This window comes from Pituophis catenifer, unplaced genomic scaffold (genome assembly GCF_029215685.1).
Source record: "Pituophis catenifer annectens isolate HBS135680 unplaced genomic scaffold, rPitCat1.0.hap2 SCAF_54, whole genome shotgun sequence".
Taxonomy (NCBI): Eukaryota; Metazoa; Chordata; class Lepidosauria; order Squamata; family Colubridae; genus Pituophis; species Pituophis catenifer.
In genome coordinates, this window is record NW_027256934.1 from 120,025 (window position 1) to 142,784 (window position 22,760).

The following is a 22,760-nucleotide window of genomic DNA, read 5'->3' on the forward strand; positions in this document are numbered from 1 at the left end:
TTAGTTCTCTGCAAATTGCTTCTGGGCTTTCTGCCAACCATAGTAAGATTACGATTATTTAGTCTTTGGATTCTTGTAGGCTGTTAAGAAAGTTAATTAACGGCCTTTGTTTGAAAAAGACTGATTTAATTTAGTAAACTAAGGTTTGTACAGACTTTGTGTGTGCTGCGTTCTTTGGGGTCCGTAGCTGGGGCAGAACAGACAAGCAGATTTACTCCCGCAAGCTACTGCAACATTGCAACCATCAAGCAATGACCAAAATAATAATAATAATAATAATAATAATAATAATAATAATAATAATAATAATAATACCTAAGAAAGATTTCACATTTTTAATCAACAAACGATAGGTTGGCTAGACAATATTTATACCTCATTTATACCAAAGATTTTACACCAGCTTGAATATGTGGTCGAGTGCATGGTGATGGTTGGCTTCTTCAGTGCTTTATAAAGGAATGGTATAAAGTTATGTTTAGCCCTTCTTTAAATAAATTAATACTGTAAGAAGTGGAGAGAACGGATAGCACAAATCTTGAGGTCAGATCTGGTGTCTAAATACAAGATCAAAACACTCCATAAAGCGAGGGTCTTTCACTGAGCAAGTCAAAACAAAAAAAAAACCTTCCTGCATCCTGCAAAAATTGTTGCTTTCCATTTTCTTTTTTCTTTTAATATTCCAAGACCATCTCGGAATTGCAGTCCAGATCCAGGAGAAAATGAAACTCCTCATCTCTTCAAGATCCTTAGCTCCCTCTTTTCACAGTGGAAAGACGAGGATTCAAGTTTTGCCATGTGCTTTTGCTGCTTGTGAAAAAAAAAAACCACACAAAAAAACAATAATAGATCTTCACGAAATTGCTTTTTCCTGCAAAAGGAGGAAAAGAAGTCAAATCTGCAAGAAGAGACGAGCAAGACATTCTTTTGCCACAGTTTCTGGGCAATTATGAGAAAGTTTTTTGTGATAACCCAAAGGTTATACGTCGCCGTCGGAAGGCCCATGTGAAGATTTACTCTCCTGGAGATCAGAGGTGCCATTTTCGGAGACAGCCGAGCTGCTGTGGAGAGATTCTGGGGAAGGGGCTTTGTAGAGCATGCAGGCCAGTAGGAAGAAACACGAGCCCATCACCTGTAAGACATCCAAATTTTGGGTTTTAATCTTTCAGCAAGAACGCCGTTCCTACGTGTCCCCAGTTTCTCAGAATACAAAAAACAAACAAACAAAAAGATTTATTTATTTATTTATTTATTGGTTCGATTTATATGCCGCCCTCCTCTGGAGACTCAGGGCGGCTTACAATGCGTTAAGCAATAGCCTTCATACTTTTGTATATACCTGCTTAGTAGGGCTTTCGCCCCCCGCCCCCCAAGCGGTGTTCTTTTTTATACAAAGTCAGCTTATTTCCCCCACAATCCGGGTCCTCATAGATAATAGGAGCTGGAACTGATTGTCTCCTTGGATGAACTAAGCGAGTCTAAAACATTAGCACGATGCTTCCCCAGATTTCAAAGTACAGTTAGTCCTCAACATGAGTGGTCCTTGGTGCTCTCTGAGCTTGCTTGTTTTCTTGCAGATGTTTTATTACCAACTAGGTAACATCATCAATGCTAGTATTAGCTAGCTAGATGATAGATAGATAGATAGATAGATAGATAGATAGATAGATAGATAGATAGATAATGATACAGAAATATATAGCTAGACATAGCTAGATAATTAGATGATTATACAGATAGATGATAGATGGTTAAATAGATGATAGATAGATATGATATATATATAGATGATAGATAGATGATAGATAGAAGATAGATGATACAGAAATATATAGCTAGACATAGCTAGATAATTAGATTATAATTAGATAATTAGACAGATAGATGATAGATGATTAAATAGATGATAGATATGATATATATATAGATGATAGATAGATGATAGATAGAAGGTAGAGATAGATAGATGATACAGAAAAATATAGCTAGACATAGCTAGATAATTAGATGATTAGATGGATAGATGATTAAATAGATGATAGATAGATATGATATATGTATAGATGATAGATAGATGATAGATAGAAGGTAGAGATAGATAGATGATACAGAAATATATAGCTAGACATAGCTAGATAATTAGATGATTAGACAGACAGACAGACAGATAGACAGATAGATATGAAGGATTCTTGGTGCTCTCTGAGCGTGCTTGATTTCTTGCAGACATTTCATTACCCAACTAGGTAACATCATCAGCGCTAGTGCTAGCTAGCTAGATGATAGATAGATAGACAGACAGACAGACAGACAGACAGACAGACAGACAGACAGACAGATAGACAGACAGATAGATATGAAGGGTCTTTGGTGCTCTCTGAGCTTGCTTGTTTTGTTGCAGACATTTCATTACCCAACTAGGTAACATCATCAGGGCTAGTAGGGAGTGCTGTTTGCTGTCAGTTTGCTTGAAGGTCACCAAGGTCCCTTCCAGCTCTCTTCTGATTGACCGAACTACAGGTAGTCTTTGACTTGCAACCACAACTGAGTCCAAACTTTCCGCTGCTAAACACGACAGCTTTTAAGTGAGTTTTGCCCCATTGTACGACCTTTCTTGCCACAGTTCTTAAGTGAATCACTCCTGTTTGCTACCTTAGTAACACGGTTGTTAAATGAACCGGGCTTCCCCCATTGACTTTGCTTGTCGGGTTGCAAAAGGTGATGGATGACAAGACACTGCAACTGTCATAAGTATGTGCCAGCTGCCATGTCTCCGAATTTTGATCATGTGACTGTTGCAACGGTCATAAGTGAAACATGCTCATAAGCTGCTTCCCCCCCCCAGTGCTGTTCTAACTTCAAATGGTCACTAAATGAATGGTTGCAAGTCGAGGACTACCCTTTAGAAGAGTTCTGTATGGTGGACTTGCCGAGAGGCAATGAAATTTTGGAAGAGTATTCTGAAGTGGCTCCATGAAATGTTGGGGCAACATATACAATTGCGTCCTGAGGTATTTTTATTAGGGATAAGACCCGAAAATGTTAATAGAACGACATGGTACCTGCTGCTGCATATAACAACAGCTGCAAGATTGGCATGGGCTCAATACTGGAAGATGGATGTTAGCCCACCCGAACAAGTAGTAATTCAAAAAATAATGAATTGTGCGGAATCAGATCGACTTACTATGTTACTGAAAGGACAGGGGGGACACAGTTTACTATATATCTTGGAGTCAATGGTATAATTGGATGTCAAATCGAGCTATAAATAGAGATATTGGATAAGCATGTCAATTGGTATATGTAATAGACTTTTGTACATTATCCTATATATGTAATGGGACAAGTTTATTTCCTTCTCGCGTTGTGATGTAGACCGCTATAGATTTAATGTTTGTTGGATGTATAAGATAAAAAAAAAAGAAAAAGAAGAAGAGTTTTGTATCGAGGTCTCCCTAAATGAGCCGCCATAATCTACATGGCAGCTCAGTTTAAGGGACATTTTATTTAACGTTAATTAAGCTATAGTGATATATGAGCAGAATTAGAATCCGTGGTGGTTAGAATGCAGTATTGCAGGCTAACTTCTGCCTGCAGCCAGGAATACGATCCTGACTGGCTCAAGATTAACTCAGCCTTCCATGGTCGGTAAAATGAGGACCCAGATTGTTGGGAGAAATATGATGACTCTGTAAAACAGTCGAGAGGGTGTTGAAGCAGGGGTGCCCAACATGTGGGCCATGGGACATTATCAGGCCGTGGCCTATTCACAACCAGGCATGAGTGGAGGGCCCCTCTTTCTCCCCAGCCAGGCTGCCAACCAACAAAAGTTAGGGACCCCTTTTGTAAAGCACTAAGGTAAAGGTAAAGATTCCCCTCGCACATATGTGCTAGTCGTTCCCGACTCTAGGGGGCGGTGCTCATCTCCGTTTCAAAGCCGAAGAGCCAGCGCTGTCCAAAGATGTCTCTGTGTTCATGTGGCCAGCAGGACTAAATGCCAAAGGTGCACGGAACGCTGTTACCTTCCCACCAAAGGTGGTCCCTATTTTTCTACTTGCATTTTCTTTTACGTGCTTTCGAACTGCTAGGTTGGCAGAAGCTGGGACAAGTAACAAGAGCTCACCCCATTACGTGATGCTAGGGATTCGAACCGCTAAACTGCTGACCTTTCGATCGACAAGCTTAGCCACTGAGCCACCGTGTCTCATTTGTAAAGCACTATGAAGTGGTATATAAATCTATACAGTAGAAGTCTGCTATTGTTGCTATAATCCAGAATTACCTTAAATATCAGACCAGCGATCAGGGTATATCGACTCATGGAGGAGTTTTGATAGACATAACAAGATCCTTGTTCACCACATTGACTCTGCCACAGAAGACACGACTTGTCAATCATCGACCCAAAAGCAATGGGGCCGGGGATGCTCCCTATCAAAGGACAAGAAACGAGAGGTGTCGTATACGTCAAGCATTTCATATTACACAAATTACTTCTGGAATAGCTGGAGTGTTTGATTCTGTGGTGTCAATTGTATTTCATCTTGTCTTTGTTGGAACCAGATTTATTTTGAAAGTCTCCACTGGCCAATTTCATAAATGGGAAAAAATTACTCCAAAAGAATAAGCGGTAAGACAATATTAACTCAGAAAGGTTCACAACCTCTTTCAAAAAAAATACCAGTTCCAAGATCAACCTTATATGTGATCCCAGTGATAGCATAACAGCAAAAGTGTCATTCTACACAAAATGAGCATTTCTAGCTCGGCGTCTATACAGGCAGTCCTCGACTTATGACCACAACGGAGCTCCAAATTTCCACTGCAAAGTAAGTGAGTTATGCCCCATTTTACTACCTTTTGGCCACAGTTCTGAAGCGAATCACAGCAGGTGTTATATGAATAACGCAGGCGTTCAGTGAACCTGGTTTCCCCTACTGACTTTGCTTGTCAGAAACTGGTTGGGAAGGTCAGTAATGGTGATCACATGATCCCCGGATATGGCAGCCGTCATAAATACATGCCAGTTGCCAAGCATCCAAATTTTGACCACCTGACCATAAGGATGCTGCAATGGCCATACGTGTGAAAAATGGTCGTAGTCACAGTGTCGTCTCAACTTCAAATGGTCACTAAACGAATGGTGGTAAGTCAAGGACTACCTGGACCATATTCTGACATGCCAAAATTTCAGCAGTTTAGAGCAGGGGTCCCCAACTCCAGGTCTGTGGACTGGCACCAGTCCGTGGCATGCCAGCAACTGGGCTGTGCAAACAAGCCTCATCCGTGGGAGGCAGGCAGCACAGTAAACCACGTCCCCGCAGGTCCATGGAAAAACCTTTCTCCATGGAACTGGTCCTTGGTGCCCAAAAAGTTGGGAGCCATTGGTTTAGAGCAGAGGTGTCAAACTCCAGGCCCGCGGGCTGGATGTGGCCTGCTGTGGGAATGCAGTGGCCATAGTACATGTATAGACCAGTTTAACTGGTTGGACACGTGTATGGAGCTTAGCACCGAAATAAGCACTATGAAAAGCGGGTTCATATGGATACTCTCTGAAGGGCCCTATTCATTCTCTCTTTGTTCTTAACATAGACTGTATTAGCAAAGCCAGAAATATCTCTTCCTGCTACATTCCTGAGGGTTGAGGTAATCTCTGATAGCGGGGAGACGAGGAGATGGGCCTCTCGCCTGGTAGTAACTGGTACCAAATAGCCAGAGTTAAGTTTCGTTTTTTGCACCTTTAGTATCGCTTTCCTATCTCTTGTATGTAATATGAGATGTGTAGCCATAATAACGCCTTCTGATGACGCTGTATTTGGATAACTAATAAAAGAGATTGTAGCCTTTTGTTTGCTGCTCTCTCATCCCGAGAAAACGCTTGTCCTGTGTTTTCCTAAACTGGACCTCCCATGAGAAGCCCGCCAGAATGAATGCAATACCTGCGGGGTGCTTAGATCTGGCCTGCAGGGCCGACCTGGAAACAGCAAAGGACCGGCCCACGGTGTCAGGGTTCCAACAGATACCCTAATTAAATCATGAGCCCCGAGCCAAGCTTCAAAACAAATCCAGTTATTTATTAGGAGGTTCATGTCTGCACGTTCCCAAGTGAAGCCAGCTCTGACTCTACGTAATTTACACCCCAATCATGACCCTGTTTCTCCCCTCCTCCCAGGGTATGTCATTAATCACAATCTCCAACGGAGCAATTTTGCAGGTGGTAGAGACCACTCCTCTCTGGCCGCTGTGGGTAACCCTGGGATACAACCTTGAGAGAGATAAGTCTGGACTGTGCATCTGTCTTTGCCTGCCGTGCCGTTTAATCCCCCCTTGCTTATGGCAAATTGAGAGCAGGCCAGGGATGCTTTGCGAGTTGACACATGGTGCCTCTGCCAGTGAAAATGTCCCTCCCAAGCCCTAGTTTTGCTGGCAGAGGGTTGCAGGAGGCCGTCGCAGCAGAAAACACAGCTTGCAAGGGCTCCGTTTTCACTGGCAGAGGGTTGCAAGAAGAGGTTGCAGCCGAAAATGCAGTTCGGGACCTCGTTTTTTGCTGGCAGAGCGCTCGGGCCACCACAGGCGCCCCCGACACAAGTGATCACTGGCCATGCCCACCCTGGCCACGCCCACCTCAGCCCCCTGAGGTCAAACACAACCCTAACGCGGCCCTCAATGAAATTGAGTTTGACACAGGGTGAAATGCTCCCGGTTCAGACCGGTTCAGCCAATCCCGTAGCGATGGCAGCCAGTGGTTCAGAGAACCGGTAGCGATAGCGGCACGAGGCTCCGCCCACCCACCCGGTCGTCGTTACTTCCTGGTTTTAACCAGGAAGTAACCTGTTTTTTACCCTCTGCGCATGCGTAGATGGTCCAAGTGCGCACATGATGTGCATGCGCGCGCGAGCGAAGGGTGGCACGTGCACTTCCAAAATGGTTGGGAAGGTAAGTAGATTTCACCCCTGGTTTGACACCCCTGGTTTAGAGTATCCTAATTAAGACAAAACATGGAGAAGGCTACAGATTTTGTCTGGATACTATACCTAGCGTTCTCACAACAATCCATTGGATTCCTAGTGCAAACGACCGCTGTCTGTCGGAAACACACCTAGGAGACATAAAACCAACATTTAGAAACAAAGGCAAGCAGGATCAGTTAAAGAGTGATTCCAACACAGCCATTCTGTATTTTCCCCCATAACATTAAGTGTGAGAGTGAATTAACTATACAAAGGATGAGTAAAACCAGGGGTGAAATGCTCCCGGTTCGGACCGGATCGCCCGATCCGGTAGCGATGGAGGCGGGTGGTTCGGAGAACCGGTAGCAAAAATCCCTGCCCCCCCCCACATGCCCAGCTGAACCGTGCGATCATCAGAGGCTTTTTTTTTTTTACTTTTAAAAGCATTTTCTCTACAACCTCTTCGGCAGAGCGAAGAGGTTGTAAAAAAATGCTTTCAAACGGCTCTGACGATCCCAGCTGAGTTGCCTAATTGGCAGAGGTTTTTTTTTTTCTTTTAAATGAAATTCTTTTTCTTTTAAAATTCTTTTTCTTTTAAAATTCTTTTTCTTTTAAAATTCTTTTTCTTTTAAAATTCTTTTTCTTTTAAAATTCTTTTTCTTTTAAATGAAGAGGTCGCCGAAGAGGTTGTAGAAAAAATGGTTTTAAATGTAAAAAAAAAAAAAATTGGCCACGCCCACCCAGTCACATTACCCCCACCACCACCACCACCAAGCCATGCCCACAGAACCGATAGTAACAAATTTTAGATTTCACCACTGAGTAAAACGTGCTGGACAAAAGCCAGTCATCTCTTGGAGAGGGGACAAGCAGAAAATGACAAATGTGTGTTGTAATGCAAATGCCATTTCTTATGTACAGGTAGTCCTCGACTTAAAGCAGTTCATTTAGTGACAGTTCGAAGTTACAATGGCACTGAAAAAAGTGACCATTTTTCACACTTACAACCGTTGCAGCAGCCCGATGGGCACATGATCAAAATTCAGACATTTGGCAACTGACTCACATTTATGACGGTTGCAATGTCCCGGGGGGTCACGTGATCCCCCTTTGCAACCTTCTGACAAGCCAAGTCAATGGGGGAAGCCAGATTCACTTAACAACCGTGTTACTAACTTAACAACTAAATGATTCACTTAACAACTGTGGCAAGCAAGGTTGTAAAACAGGGCAAAACTCACTTAACAGTTGTCTCACTTAGCAATGGACATTTCGGACTCAATTGTGGTCTTAAGTCAAAGCGTACCTGCACTTGTGCACACAGATAGTCCTCTACCTATGGCCATAATGGAAACAGCTCATTATAGTAGTTTGCCATAACGGTTGTAAAACAGGTTGGTCACAGGACTGTAAGTTAACAGTAACAAAGTTGGAAGGGACCTTAGAGGACATCTAGTCCAAACCCCTGCTCACGCAGGAGACCTGTACAAGGGATTTGAACTGCCGAACTGCCGACCTTTCTGATCAACAAGCTCAGTGTCTCAGCCACTGAGCCACCTAGTCAGGGTGACTGACCCCATTTTGCAATGTTTTTGCAGCAGTCATTAAGCGAAGGCCATGGTTGTTAAGCGAACCAGTGGCTCACCATGGGTAGAGTTTTGCTGAAAAGCAGAACTGCCAGTTTTGGGCCAAACTGTCATAGAACGTGGTCACATGACGGTGGGACATTGCAAATGGCTGTGAATGTGGCTGTGTGGCCAAGCGCCTGAAATTTGGTCACAGGACAATGGAGGGGATCCAACTGCTGGAACTTTGAAAACTTCATAAGTCCCCTTTTTCAGCTCGGTTATTATTTCAAATGATGGCTGAGCTACCAGTCGTAAATCGAGGACTACGTGTACAAGCAGGAAAGGGTCTATCCTGAATTATGACATGATTATGCAGGTTCCATCCTTTAGAATAGGGGTCCCAAACCTGTGGGCTGCAGCCCACTAGCGGTCCGCAGCCTACCATGTTTTCCCGAAAATATGACCTACTCCAAAAGTAAGACCCAGCTTGATTTTTACACATGCACCAGTGGTGAAATGTAAAATTTGTTACTACCGGTTCTGTGGATGTGGCTTGGTGTGTGTGTGTGTGTGGGGGTAATATGACTGAGTGGGCGTGGCCAACTTTTTTTTTTTAACTTTTAAAACCATTTTTTCTACAACCTCTTCGGCTGAACCAAACTGAAACTATAACCAAAGTTTTTTGCCCATGGTATCATTGTTTCTTAGCCATGCAGGCTGGGGAATTCTGGGAGTTGAAGTCCCCAAGTCTTAAAGTGGCCACGTTTGGAGACCCCTGATTTAGATGGCTTAAAAAACATCCTTTTTGGCTCAGCTTTGAGAAAATAAGTCTGATTTCCCTGTAGCTTACCGCAATGTAGCTGTTAACGCAGGAATGCTACTTAGGAATGTGAAGAGAATGATAACAAACATGAAAACCAAGAGAAGAGTCCTTCTTTCACATGAAGATGTACACTTCCCTGCCATAGCCAGGCTGGAGACCGGAGTGTTGGGTCCAATAATGCAGCTGCATTCATGATAAACCTTGGGAAACAAGGAGACTAGTCAGTGGTGAAATCTGAACTGGTTTCCTACTGGTTTGCTGCTTGCGCATGTGCGCTGTGCACCAAGCGCACACTGTGTGCACACACGCAGTGTGTGCCAAACGCACGCTGCATGCGCCTGCACACTACACGCCAAAAGGAGGCTTGGGTAAGTAGAACAGTGAGAGGGGGATCAGTTGTGCTGCGCGATTTAGCTTCGCTAGAAAGCAAGATTTCCTGCTGTCTAGCAAAGCTAAACCGCATGGCACAGCTGATCGTTGGAAGTACCGGTTCGTCTGAACCGGTAGCTTTTTTAAACTACTGATTCGCCCAAACCGGTAGTTTTTATCACTACCGGTTCACCCGAACCGGAATGAACCGGTAGCATTTCACCCGATAGTAGTTTAGAACAGCCACTACACACTGTAACACAGTGGTGTCTATTTCTTTTGTCTGGCCAATGTTACTCAGGGGAAACAAACCACAGGTGAGCGGTACAGCTCATATTTTGCATGCAAATATTCCAAAATTCAGTCCACAATATCCGGTTGTACGTGTACAGCATCTGGTCTGTACATGACTGAAGGAACTGTTATGTCTAATCCAGGGGTAGGCAACCTTAAATACTCAAAGAGCCACAAAGGTCCTAACCAGGAGCCCCCCCGTTCAATTCTGGAGCCGACCAGAAATCCGGTTCCTCCATCATAGAGTCTCCTCCTAGAGCAGCATCCTTTTTCCTCTACTTGTCCTAACCGAAAGCCCTATCAATTGTGGAGCTGACCGGTGACAGGGAGCCACAGCAGAGGGATGAAAGAGCCACATGCGGCTCCAGAGCCACAGGTTGCTGACCCCTGGTCTAGTCTAATGAAGAGAAAGACTAGGGATGATCTATCAATCAATCAATCAATCAATCAATCAATCAGAAGAGAGCTGGAAGGGACCTTAGAGATCTTCTAGTGCAGACCCCTGCTCAAGCAGGAGACCCTATGCCATTTCAGACAAGTGGCAGTCCAGCCCCTTCTTAAAAATTCATTAAATTCATTAAATTCATTCTTTTGTTATAATGCATCCTAATTTACAATTTACATATTCATCCTAATATTCACACCATCTCATCTCTCTCCCTTATTCGGTTATCAATCCATCTATACCAAAGTTCCCACACCGTAGAGTATTCCGAGTCCTCTTTCTCGTTCTGCTCTAGAGTCAGTTTATTCAAAGTCAGTTTATTTTGTCTTCTGCAACAAAACAGAGGTTGTGTACAAACGGGGAAGAAATCCCATCCGTCACAAAGTCTTTTTGTTTTTTTTTTTTAAAAAATCTTTGTCAAGGACAAATCTGCCTATTTGGTTTTGCTATCATAACTGCAAGTGAAACTATGTCAAACAAATCGGGCACTGCAATAACACCCATTTTCCCACGAAGGACTATCTCTTCCCAGCAAACCAGTCTGGCTGCGTTAGATCCCATGCAGAAAGTCCAAAAGATGCTTTATCAAGTGTTTTTTCAAAGGTGCTTTTGCAAGCGTTTTTGAATTCCGTTCAGTTCAGAATAGAGTTGGAAGGGACCTTGGAGGCTTTCTAATCCAACCCCCTGATCAAGCAGGAGACCAGACAAGTGGCTGTCCAGTCTCTTTTTACAAACCTCCAGTGATGAAGCACCCACAACTTCTGAAGGCAAGTTGTTCCACCGGTTAAATTGTCCTCACTGTTAGGAAGTTTCTCCTTAATTCCAGGTTGCTTATGGCAGTGTTCCAGTATTTAAGGGGCTGCCACAAAGAAAAGTGGGGGTGGGAGTGGGGGGTCAACCTATTTTCCAAAGCACCCGAGGGCAGGACAAGAAGCAATAGATGGAAACTAATCAAGGAGAGAAGCAACTTAGAACTAAGGAGAAACTTCCTGACAGTTAGAACAATTAATCAGTGGAACGACTTGCCTCCAAAAGTTGTGAATGCTGTAACACTGGAAGTTTTTAAGAAGATGTTGGATAACCATTTGTCTAAAATGGTGTAGGGTTTCCTGCCTAAGCAAGGGGTTGGACTATAAGACCTCCAAGGTCCCTTCCAAGTTCTAGTTCTAGTTCTAGTTCTAGTTCTAGTTCTAGTTCTAGTTCTAGTTCTAGTTCTAGTTCTAGTTCTAGTTCTATCCTATCCTATCCTATCCTATCCTATCCTATCCTATCCTATCCTATCCTATCCTATCCTATCCTATCCTATCCTATCCTATCTCCATAGACATAAACACAGAGAGTCAACCTCAGTTCTTTGGTTAAACATCAACAGGGTTTGGATATGAGAAGGACTTGGAGAACAAGCGAAGGCTGACATCCCACACGCACCTTTTCCCCGCTATCGTGGTTTATTGATGCTTTCTTGCAACCAGCATGGCAGGGCGAGTAATAAGTGATGCCATCGTTCCCACACACGGGATTGTAGGTCTCACGCAGGCAATGGCAGTCCATGTTGCAGGGGTCAGACAAGTTGAGGTGACCTTGCGGGAGGATGCTAAACAAAACAGATCATTGGTCAATGTCTTTTCTTTCTAGCATCATCAGTTGGGGGACGCTTGAAAACAACATGCAAGGCAAGAAGGAGATTTACCCAGCGAAGGGTTACTGATATATCTCAATAGTCATTCAATGCTAGTTTGAGACCAGCAAGAAGTGGCATTCTTGAGCTGTGGTGGTGCAGTGGTTAGAATGCAGTATTGCAGGCTGACTCTGCCCACTGCCAGCAGTTCGATCCTGACCGACTCAAGGTTGACTCAGCCTTCCATCCTTCTGAGGTTGGTAAAATGAGGACCCAGATTGTTGGGGGGAAATATGCTGACTCTGTAAACCGCTTAGAGAGGGCTGTAAAGCACTATGAAGCGGTATGTAAGTCTACTCATGTCAGTCATGAGTGTACAGCATCCTTGGGCACCTACTGTATCAAAGTCTCATACCTCAACTGTAATATCTGTCCTGCCCCCTCCCCCTTCCCATACATTTATTTTAGTGGTCAGAATTGAGCATAAGGCAGTGTCTGTATACTTCCAAAATACCTCTCTGGAAGACTGTAAGGAAAATCCAAATATTATAGTATTTGTGGATTATTTATTAAAAATCTAATGTCTGTTACACAGTTGATCTTCTCTGGCTGCCACTCTTCCATAGAACAGGAGATGGATGGATGGATAAATGGAAAGTTTGATAAAGTAGATGATAGGGAGTAGGTGATGGATAGATATAGTACCGTATATGCAATAGATGATAAAGGATAGCTAGATAGACAGACAGACAGACAACAATGATAGATGGACATAGATATTGTGGATAGGATGGATGGATGGATGGATGGATGGATGGATGGATGGATGGACAGATAGATATGGGTAATATCTATATCCAGCACAGCTAGCTTGGTGGCACAGCAGACTAAAGTGCTGTTAAATAGCACCAGCTGCCTGCAATTACTGCAAGTTCGAATCTCACCAGGCTCAAGGTTGACTCAGCCTTCCATCCTTTCAAGGTAGGTAAAATGAGGACCCAGATTGTGGGGGCAATAAGATGACTTTGTATAAAAAAGAAAACTGCTTAGGGGGCCCCAAAAGCCCTACTAAGCAGGTATATACAAAAGTATGAAGGCTATTGCTTAACGCATTGTAAGCCACCCTGAGTCTCCGGAGAAGGGCGGCATATAAATCAAACCAATAAATAAATAAATAAATAAATATACCGTAGTTACAGCAGGTTAAGACAAATGATAGAAAAACAGATAGATGACTGATGGATACAGACAGACAACACAGATATATGGACATAGATACTGTAGATAGGGCAGGGATGGGTGAGTGGATACTATGGATGAATGGATAGATAGATGTATGGATACTATGGATGGGATGAATAGATGGATACTGTGGATGGATGGATGGAGAGAAAGATACAGATAACACAGCTAGATAGATATAATTTTAGTAGATAAGGTGATAGATGATAGACCGACCGACCGACCGACAGGCAATGTGATATTATTCTTTTGTAGATTTTTTTTGGAGTAGCCTCCTTTGCAAAGAGATTGTTCTTCCCCAGCTTACCTTCCGTCATGCATCTGGGTTACTCCAGCCATGGGCATATTGGGGCAATCAATAAAAAAGATGAAAATTGCCAGCAGACTCGACATGGTGCACATGAAACAAAACTTGATGATCCCTGAGCAGCGCAGCTTAAACTTGTTCACGATGAACCCTCCGAGGAAAGTGCCTCCTCCTCCTGCCGGAACCACAAGGTAGCCTTCCAAGGGAGAGGAAACAGGTCTGTCGTTTTTCCAATCTAATTCTTTGTGATTTAAATCATATTCAATTTCCTTTAGAAGCTTATTATTAAATTAAAATTTAAGCCATCGTATTAACCTGCCATTCATTGGGATCCCAGTCAAAACGCAAGGATGGTTAAGAACTGCAAAGAATTGCAGACAAGTCTCTACAGGTAGTCCTCGACTTACAACAGTTCACTTAGTGACCGTTCAGAGTTACAACAGCACTGAGAAAAGTGACTTGATTTAGGACTATTTTTCACATTGATGACTGTTGCGGCATCCCCATGGCCACGTGATTTAACATTCAGATGATTGACAACTGACTCAATTTATGACTTCAATTGCACCCCAAATTTCTGTTGCTAAGCAGGATAGTTGTTAAGTGGGTTTTGCCCCATTGTACGACCTTTCTTGCCACAGTCATTGAGTGAATCACTGCAGTTGCTAACTTAACAACATTATTTTAATTAGATATGGGCCAAATTATTTAATATTTCTTAAATTGTTTTTTAAATTTTATATCTGTGTGTTTTATTTTGGCTGTACACCGCCCTGAGTCATTCTGGGAGAAGGGCGGTATATAAATTAAATAAATAAATAAATAAATAAATAAATAAATAAACAAACAAACAAACAAACAAACAAACAAACAAACATGGTTGCTAAGTGAATCTGGCTCCCCCATTGACATTGCTTGTCAGAAGGTCGCAAATGGGGATCCCATGACCCCGGGACACTGCAACCGTCATAAGTAGGAGTCAGTTGTCAAGCATCTGAATTTTGATCATGTGGCCATAGGGTTGCTGCAATGGCTGTAAGTGTGAAAAAAATGGTCATAAGTCCCTTTTTACTGTTGTGCTGTTGTCACTTCGAACGTCACTAAATGAACTGTTGTAAGTCGAGGACTACCTGTACTTGGCCTGACAGTACTTAGAACCTTCTGGGGGAAAAATATTTTAAGAGTTCAACAGTGCTGAATAAATGAACAATCGACACTTTCAGCAGGGGGCAGCATCTGGCCAGCTGTGAGTCGGCTAAGTTGAATCTGGTTAGTATTGGGAGGGAACCAGGAAGCCAAGACTCTGGACTAAATTTGTAAATTGAAAAGAGCTTATTAGAAAATTTGCAATAGCAAACCAATATACGGGGGCAGTTTTGGGGGCCCCCAAGAATGGCCCCTTTAACACCACTTCTCCGTGACCTGCATTGGTTGTGGGTCTGCTTCCAGGTGCAATTCAAGGTATTAGTAATCACCTTTAATGCCCTTGGTGGCATGGGTCCAGATCAGTGGTGGGTTGCCCCCAGTTCGGACCAGTTCGCAAGAACCAGTAGTAAAAGTGAGGGGAGGCTCTGCCCACTGACCTGGACATCATCAGATGTGATCTGCGCATGCAGCTGGCACTCGAGTCAGACAATGAGGAGGCTGGAGAAGATGTGGTGCCAGAGGCGGGGATTCAGCCAAGGCCTTCAGAACCTCCAGAAGCTCCCATAAATGAAGAGGAAGAAGAGGAGGAGCCTCTTCTCGATGCAGGACGCGCAGAGCTGCCAAAAGGCAGGAGTGGCTCCTCAGGAGGAGGTCTCCTTATGAGTAAGGTTTGGGGCTAATTGGCCACTCCGTTAGCCTATTTAAGAAAAATGACGACTGAGGCAATTTGCAGGAAACAACTTCGTTCACTCTCCTTCGTATCCTGATCTTCGTTCTCTTATCAATTTCCTGCAAATTGCTTCTGGGCTTTCTGCCAACCATAGTAAGATTACGATTATTTATTCTTTGGATTCTTGTAGGCTGTTAAGAAAGTTAATTAACAGCCTTTACAGTTGCAAGAAAAAGTATGCGAACCCCTTGGGATTACATGAATTTGTACAACACTGGAAAAATGAGGAAACTCTTACAGATGAAAATATAATTTAAAAGATATTAGACTGTGGAAATGGATAGGTTAACATTAAAGATAAAGAAGACACAGAATATGTTTTAACATGGGATTTGTTTTACCAATGGTTAGATAATAGAGGTAGAAATTAGAAGCTGGAAGAATACCACTATGTACAAGTAAATAATATTATTATTACTATTATTATGTATAAGTAAATTGACCCAGACAATACAGTGTTTACTAAGCACTTATGTATGTTAAGAGAAAATGTATAAATATTTTTTTTCCAAAAAAAGAAGTTGTGGGAGCTTCACCACTGGAAGCTTTCAAGAAGAGACTGTGCTGCCATCTGTCAGAAATGGTGTGGGGTCTCCTACTTGGGCAGGCGGGGTTGGACTAGATGACCTACGAGGTCCCTTCCAACTCTGTTAATCTGTAATCCCACCTCCCTCTACTCCATCCCCATCCTCCCCACTTGTCATCAGATTTTAATGTTTTCATTTTAATTTATTTATGTTTTAATGTACTGCATAAATACATTTTTGCAACCGAAAGCCTCCCAGAGTTACCCTGTGGTAAAATGGGCGGCCAATAAATTTTATAAATCAATTTTAGTGCCTAGGAAACGACAGGTAGTCCTCGACTTACAGCAATTCCTTTAGTGATCATTCAAAGTTACAACGGAACTGAAAAAAAGTGACTGATGACCATTTTTCGCAGTGACAACCATTGCAGCATCCCTGTGGTCAAAATTCAGACGCTTGGCAACTGGCATGTACTTATGACGGTTGCAGTGTCCTAGGGTTAGGTGATTCCCTTCTGACAAGCAAAGTCGGTGGGGGAGACAGATTCACTGAACAATCAGGTTAGTAGCTTATCAACGGCAGTGATTCATTTAACAATGGTGAGAAAGGTTGTAAAATGGGGCAAAATTCACCTAACAAATGTCTCACTTAACAACAGATATTTTGGGCTCAATGGTACTCATAAGTCGAGGACTAGCTGCAGTGGTGGGATTCAAATAATTTAACAACTGGTTCTCTACCCTAATGACTGGCTGGGTGGGCGTGGGCGTGGCCATGGTGGGTGTGGCCAGGGGGTGTGACAGGCAGCATTCAGCCTTCTATACCCCCTTGGAAGCGAAAACAGGTCGTGGGGGGACATGCCGCCCCCCACCCGTGCCCCATTGTGGGCCTAGTAGGCCTCCCTGCATCCTCCTGGGAGTGAAAACAGGCTGGGGGGGGCATGCCACTCTCCCCGTGCCTCGTTTTGGGCCTAGTAGGTCTCCCTGCACTTACTTGGGAGCCAAAATGGGGCATGTGGGGGCTCCTGGAAGGGGTGGGGCGGGGCCTGTGGTGGGATTCAGCCAGTTCGCACCACTTCAGGAGAACCGGTTGTTAACTTTCTGAGCAGTTTGGTGAACTGGTTGTTGGAAGAAATCCATTAAGGCAGAGAACCGGTTGTTAAATTATTTGAATCCCACCACTGGGTGGGGCCACCCAGCAATTTAACTACCGGTTAAATTCAGGGCCGAACCAGCTGAATCCCACCACTGACTAGGTGTATATGGATGTGACCATGAAGCTGAGCTCAGCTAATGGGGATTAAACCCCCCCTAATAAAGCTTTATTCAACAATTTCTTTTTTTTTTCTTACCAAACAAAGTTGCTGCTTCAGAGGCACTTAGGCTGAATTGGGATTCAAGGAATTTGGGCCCAAAAGTTGACATCCCAGCAATCAAGGTAGCTTCTGTAGCTCCAGCTAAGCAAAGGAAGATGAAAGTTGGGTTCTTCAGTAGCAGCCAAAGTGACCTTTAGGATCCCAAAAAACAAAAGCGAACAAATTATTTAGTGTAGATCCTATGTTCCAACCCAGGTGTGCAAGCATTAATAAGGTGATTTCTTTTTATTTTAGTTAATTCTTTTTCCTTTTTTTAACAAGGTTTTCCTGAGGATTATAATCCCATATCCCTCATGGCATGTTCTCCCAATTTCTTCTAATTAAAGAGAAATGATTGTTATCTTTCAAAAGATTGTTATCTCTCCACTGTGATTAATTTTTCTCTGTATTTATTTATTTATTCCGTTATATTATGTAGTGTATATTGGAGGTGGTGACCCTTTGAGAGCTTATGCCACGAAATTTCACTTTAATGTATGCCGATTAGTGTACATTCAAAGTGACAATAAAGTTATTATTCTAGTATTCTATTCTATTCTAGCTGGACATGAATAGCTAGTACAGGGATGGTCAACCTTGGCCACTTGAAGACTTGTGGACTTCAACTCCCAGAATTCCCCAGCCATCATCATGGCTGGCTGTGGAATTCTGGAAATTGAAGCCCTCAAATCATAAACTTGCTAAGGTTGGACAACCCTGTTCTAAAAGAATATTAGGACAAAGAATGAAATAGAATTCAGGCAAAGTAGGACAGATTTTCACAACTTTCGAGTCAAGATTACAAAATTTAAGAGTTAACAAAATTTCATTGAGAAGCCTAAAAATTGCAGTCCCAAAATATTTATGATTGCCCAATTGGAAAGCACTGATAGGAGGCAGGAAGGAATTCTGAAAGAGATGGAGAGCAAACGAAATTCCAACAAATCTCACATCTGGGAATTATTTGTGCATATTCTAGGTCCGTGATGGCGAACCTATGGCATGTGTGCCACAGGTAGCACGTGGAGCCATATCAGTGGGCACGTGAGCGTTGCCCTAGCTCAGCTCCAGCACATATGTGCACGCCAGCCAGCTGATTTTCGGGCCTTCTGGGCCCACTGGAAGTCGGAAAACAGGCTGTTTTTGGCCTCCGGAGGGTCTCCGGTGGGATAGGGAAGGCTGTTTTTGCCCTTCCCAGGCTCCAAGAAAGCCTCTGGAGCCTGGGGAGGGTGAAAAAACGGGCCTACCGGCCCATCATGTGCTAAAAGTGGGGGAAGTGCGGGGGCGGGGTCATGCGCGCAGGGGTGTGTGTGGCTGGCCAGCTGGTCTTTGGGTCTCTGCCGTGCATGCGCGGGGGCACATATGGGGGACTCATGAGGGCAAGCCTGGTGGGCGGGGCGCATACGCGGGGGCACTCGCATTGCATTTTGGGGGTTTGTGCATGCATGCCCCCCTGCACCCCATTTTGGGCCTGGAAAGCCTCCTGCACCAACCTGGAAGCCAAAATAGGGCGCGCAGGGGCCGGGGCACATGTGCAGTGGAAGCATGCACATGTGTGGGATGGGGCACATGCACGGGGGGCACTTGCCTTGCATTTGGGGGGTTCGGGCACGCATGCGTGCATTCGCATGCGCACACGCGCACTTTGGGCACTTGGCACCAAAAAGGTTAACCATCACTGTCCTAGGGAGTTGCAAACATCGAAGCTTAATAATGGATGTATTTGCTTGAACATAGTACAGCTGTCAACTTGCAAAGCTTTCAAGTTGCCATGAGCAGGAGGGAGGGAGAACTGAAGTGAATTCCATACATTCTTTCTGACCGCAATCAGAAGGAAGGTTTCACAGCCAGCCAAAGTGGATAATTGGAGAATGTGATTTATGACATGGCCAGGGAGGAGGGGAGAGACAGGGTCATAGGGGGACGTAAATCTGCGTGGGGTCAGTCCTGACTGCATCCCAGTATTGCCGGAATGGTGCTCCTAATAAATCACTATATTTCCTTTGAAGTTTGGATCATGGCTCATGAATTAATTAGGGCATCTTTCGGAAACTTGACAACAGCAACTGTATTTTAGTTTGTGTGTTGTACAAAATCAATCTCTTTTTTTTACGAAAGTGTATTATTGTGCCTCCTCCTCCTCCTTCTCCTCCTCCTCATCCATCAAAAATCATTAGCTCCAAGAAAAATCCCTAAATCCAAGAAAAATGCCCCTCCAAAAATCATCTTTGGATGAGGTGGACTGTACAATCAAAAACTACCTAACTACCTAACAAACTAACTGAATGAAGGAAGGAAGGAAGGAAGGAAGGAAGGAAGGAAGGAAGGAAGGAAAGAAAGAAAGAAAGAAAGAAAGAAAGAAAGAAAGAAAGAAAGAAAGAAAGAAAAATAGTCTTTATTATTGAAGTGTTAAGGGAAAAAAACACAGTCCTGGGAACAGAGAAATGTCCCTAACAGAAAATTGGTTCCTAAAAAAAAAATCTATTAGAGACAATAATTTGAATTCCCTTGTGATATACTGTAGCAGCTGCTCAGCAATGTTTTCTCACAGAGGCACTTTCCCAGAAGTGAGAATGACCTAGGAACTCACCAGTTAGTAAGGTATCTATATTTCTAGACAGTTAAATCTGGTGAAGAAGGGGGAAAAAAAAACAACTAATCTAAAATGCAATTTGTGGTAATTTCTTCTGCTTTACTTATGGTTCCCCGCCCCCGTTCACTACCAGGAAATTAGAAAGGGAACAAAATTAACCAGACAATGTATGTCACACAATAGCTCTTTCTGTTTGAATAGTCAAGGGTATCAGGAAAGGGAGAATTTTAACTGAGGGGTATTTTTGGTGCTCTCTGAGCTTGTTTTTTTTTTTTTTCTTTCTTTCTTGCAGACGTTTTATTACCCAAACTAGGTAACTTTTTCAGTGCTAGAATGTGAGCTATTAGTAGGAAACGTGGTTGAGTTCATGCCAGCTAAACCTATTTTGTGTATATTCGATACTAGCGGGATGCCCTACGAAACTATGTGATCGGGCGTGATAAATTGACACTTAAAGCCTGAAACTTAATGTAGAATAAGGCAACTGGCAGTTGGAACAGAGGGGGAGAGGGAGTAGACTGTCCCAGCCCGCAGGATGGATGAGTCACGTGCTGGCCACACCCACACCCAGTTTAGTGAAGGGGTAGCATCAGAGCATGTTAATATGTCAACTGGCAGTTGGAACAGAGTTCTTTTCAGGTGGGGAGGGGGAGTAGAATGTCTAGCTCCTTAGCATCAGAGCATGTAAATATAATACTGTATATGAAATACTAATGATCTGATGGTCGTTTTGAAAAATCCTTTCTTAGCGAGCACCTAGAAGTCAAGAGGAACATACGTGCCAAATTTCAAGTTTGTAGGCTTTACCGTTCTGGAGATTTCGTGATGAGTGAGTGGTATTTGGCTTTTATATACAGGTGAAACTTGAAAAATTAGAATATCATGCAAAAGTTCATTTATTTCAGTAATGCAACTTAAAAGGTGAAACTAATATATGAGATAGACTCATTACATGCAAAGCGAGATAGTTGTAATGAGTATATCTCATATATTAGTTTCACCTTTTAAGTTGCATTACTGAAATTAAAGAACTTTTGCACAATACTCTAATTTTTCGATTTTCACCTGTATATGGATTGTGGGAAACAAGCAACTATCTTAGCATCTTGTGTGGATCAGGCCATATTAAACCACAATGAGGTATATTTGTTTATGGACATCATGTGAAAGGAATAAAACTGTATATAGTTAAGATTAAACATGATGTATAAACCCAACTGCATAGTTAGTATTGGCATAAGGAAATAATTTAGAGTGGTTTTGCAGATGGTTTCTTAATGCAAAGATCTCAGTTTCATCCATTCAATAAAAGTTGGGTTAATATTTGGAGGAAAAGGAAGTTAAAGTCACAACATAGTTTAAACTTCTGCTTTTATTTCATTTTTGTTCGCTGAGTTGGTCACACTTTGCCTGGCTTTTAAATGTTATTTCTGAATGTAATTGTCTTATGCAGAATAACTGTGTCATGGTCTTGAAAAGTGGCATATGGTCAATTTTTTTTTTTACTTTCCATATATATTTTACTGTTAACAGTTCTTAGATTAACAATGGCTGCTGTGTACTTGCTTTTATCAAGAGACCTCAGAGAAAATGCCATTTTCTTTGCAAAGATGGGTTCAGAACAATTAAAACTCGGACCATACATTTTCTGAATAGTTTTTAATCCCAGAGCTCTAATTGCACTCAACAATGAACTAAAGGGCCACCATCAGTGAGCTGTTGGACAGCATTACTTGGTCTGTTGTGTGGATGTTTGGGTGGTTTAGGGGTGGGGAATTTGTGGTGGGTGGGAGTGTGTTTGGGGATTGTTATGTGTGTTGGGCCTGGTCTTTGGGTGTTATGTGAATTTCATTGTATGGGTATACTGTGTATACACGTACAATGACAATAAAGTTATGCTATATATACTATTGTAAGTATAATAGATTCAACTTCACGATTCCCAACAGGTTAACCCTAGCATTAACCAAACTACTGTTCCTCCTCTAAAGTTTATGTTTCTGAGTTTAGATCAGTACATATTTCTGGGGTAGCCTATTTTGCCCCTCCAAAAATTAAAATACTGTTGATTCTCTGTCTTTAGGAACGGCAGCTAACAATTTGTGTACAATGAAGATACAGCACTGCATTATATCAGTCTGTTTTGAAGGCAGCACAAGGGCCTCCGAAATGAAGGGTGCATTTGTTTGGATCCTCTTTAGAAGACAATTCAAGAACTGTTTTCAGTTTGGTAGCAGACTCATCAAAGGAATAAAACAACAAATGAGACTAGACTAAAGAGACGTCAAAGAGGGACGTGGTGGCTCAGTGGCTAAGACGCTTAGCTTGTCGATCGAAAGGTCGGCAGTTCAGCGGTTCGAATCCCTACCGCCGCGTAACGGGGTGAGCTCCCGTTCCTTGTCCCAGCTTCTGCCAACTTCGCAGTTCAAAAGCACATAAAAAATGCAAGTAGAAAAATAGGGACCACCTTTGGTGGGAAGGTAACAGTGTTCCGTGCGCCTTTGGCGTTGAGTCATGCCAGACACATGACCACAGAGACGTCTTCAGACAGCGCTGGCTCTTTGGCTTTGAAATGGAGATGAGCACCGCCCCCTAGAGTCGGGAACGACTAGCACATATGTGCAAGGGGGAACCTTTACCTTTACCTTTAAAGGGACATCATAACTCAGCATGTTGAAGGAACCCAACCACTGGCTATGCTTATACAACTGTAGACGTTCAATAAATGAATAAACTTGTCACCCTACACTTTTTGGGGTTTTTTTAAGAAGGGACTGATTCCTATCAGATC

General features: G+C 43.0%; 1 protein-coding gene across 1 annotated transcript in view; it reads right to left on the reverse strand.

Moving 5' to 3' along the window:
* Window positions 1-979: 979 nt before the first annotated feature.
* LOC139326544 (solute carrier organic anion transporter family member 4A1-like) overlaps window positions 980-22,760 on the reverse strand; it is a 35,638-nt gene continuing 13,857 nt past the window's right edge. The window contains exons 5-11 of the mRNA XM_070956534.1: window positions 17,374-17,528; window positions 13,620-13,815; window positions 11,881-12,046; window positions 9,372-9,544; window positions 7,038-7,102; window positions 4,286-4,434; window positions 980-1,132 (exon numbers count right to left, since the gene is read on the reverse strand). Coding sequence (XP_070812635.1) covers window positions 980-1,132; window positions 4,286-4,434; window positions 7,038-7,102; window positions 9,372-9,544; window positions 11,881-12,046; window positions 13,620-13,815; window positions 17,374-17,528 — 1,057 coding nt within the window. The remainder of the gene's footprint in view (window positions 1,133-4,285; window positions 4,435-7,037; window positions 7,103-9,371; window positions 9,545-11,880; window positions 12,047-13,619; window positions 13,816-17,373; window positions 17,529-22,760) is intronic.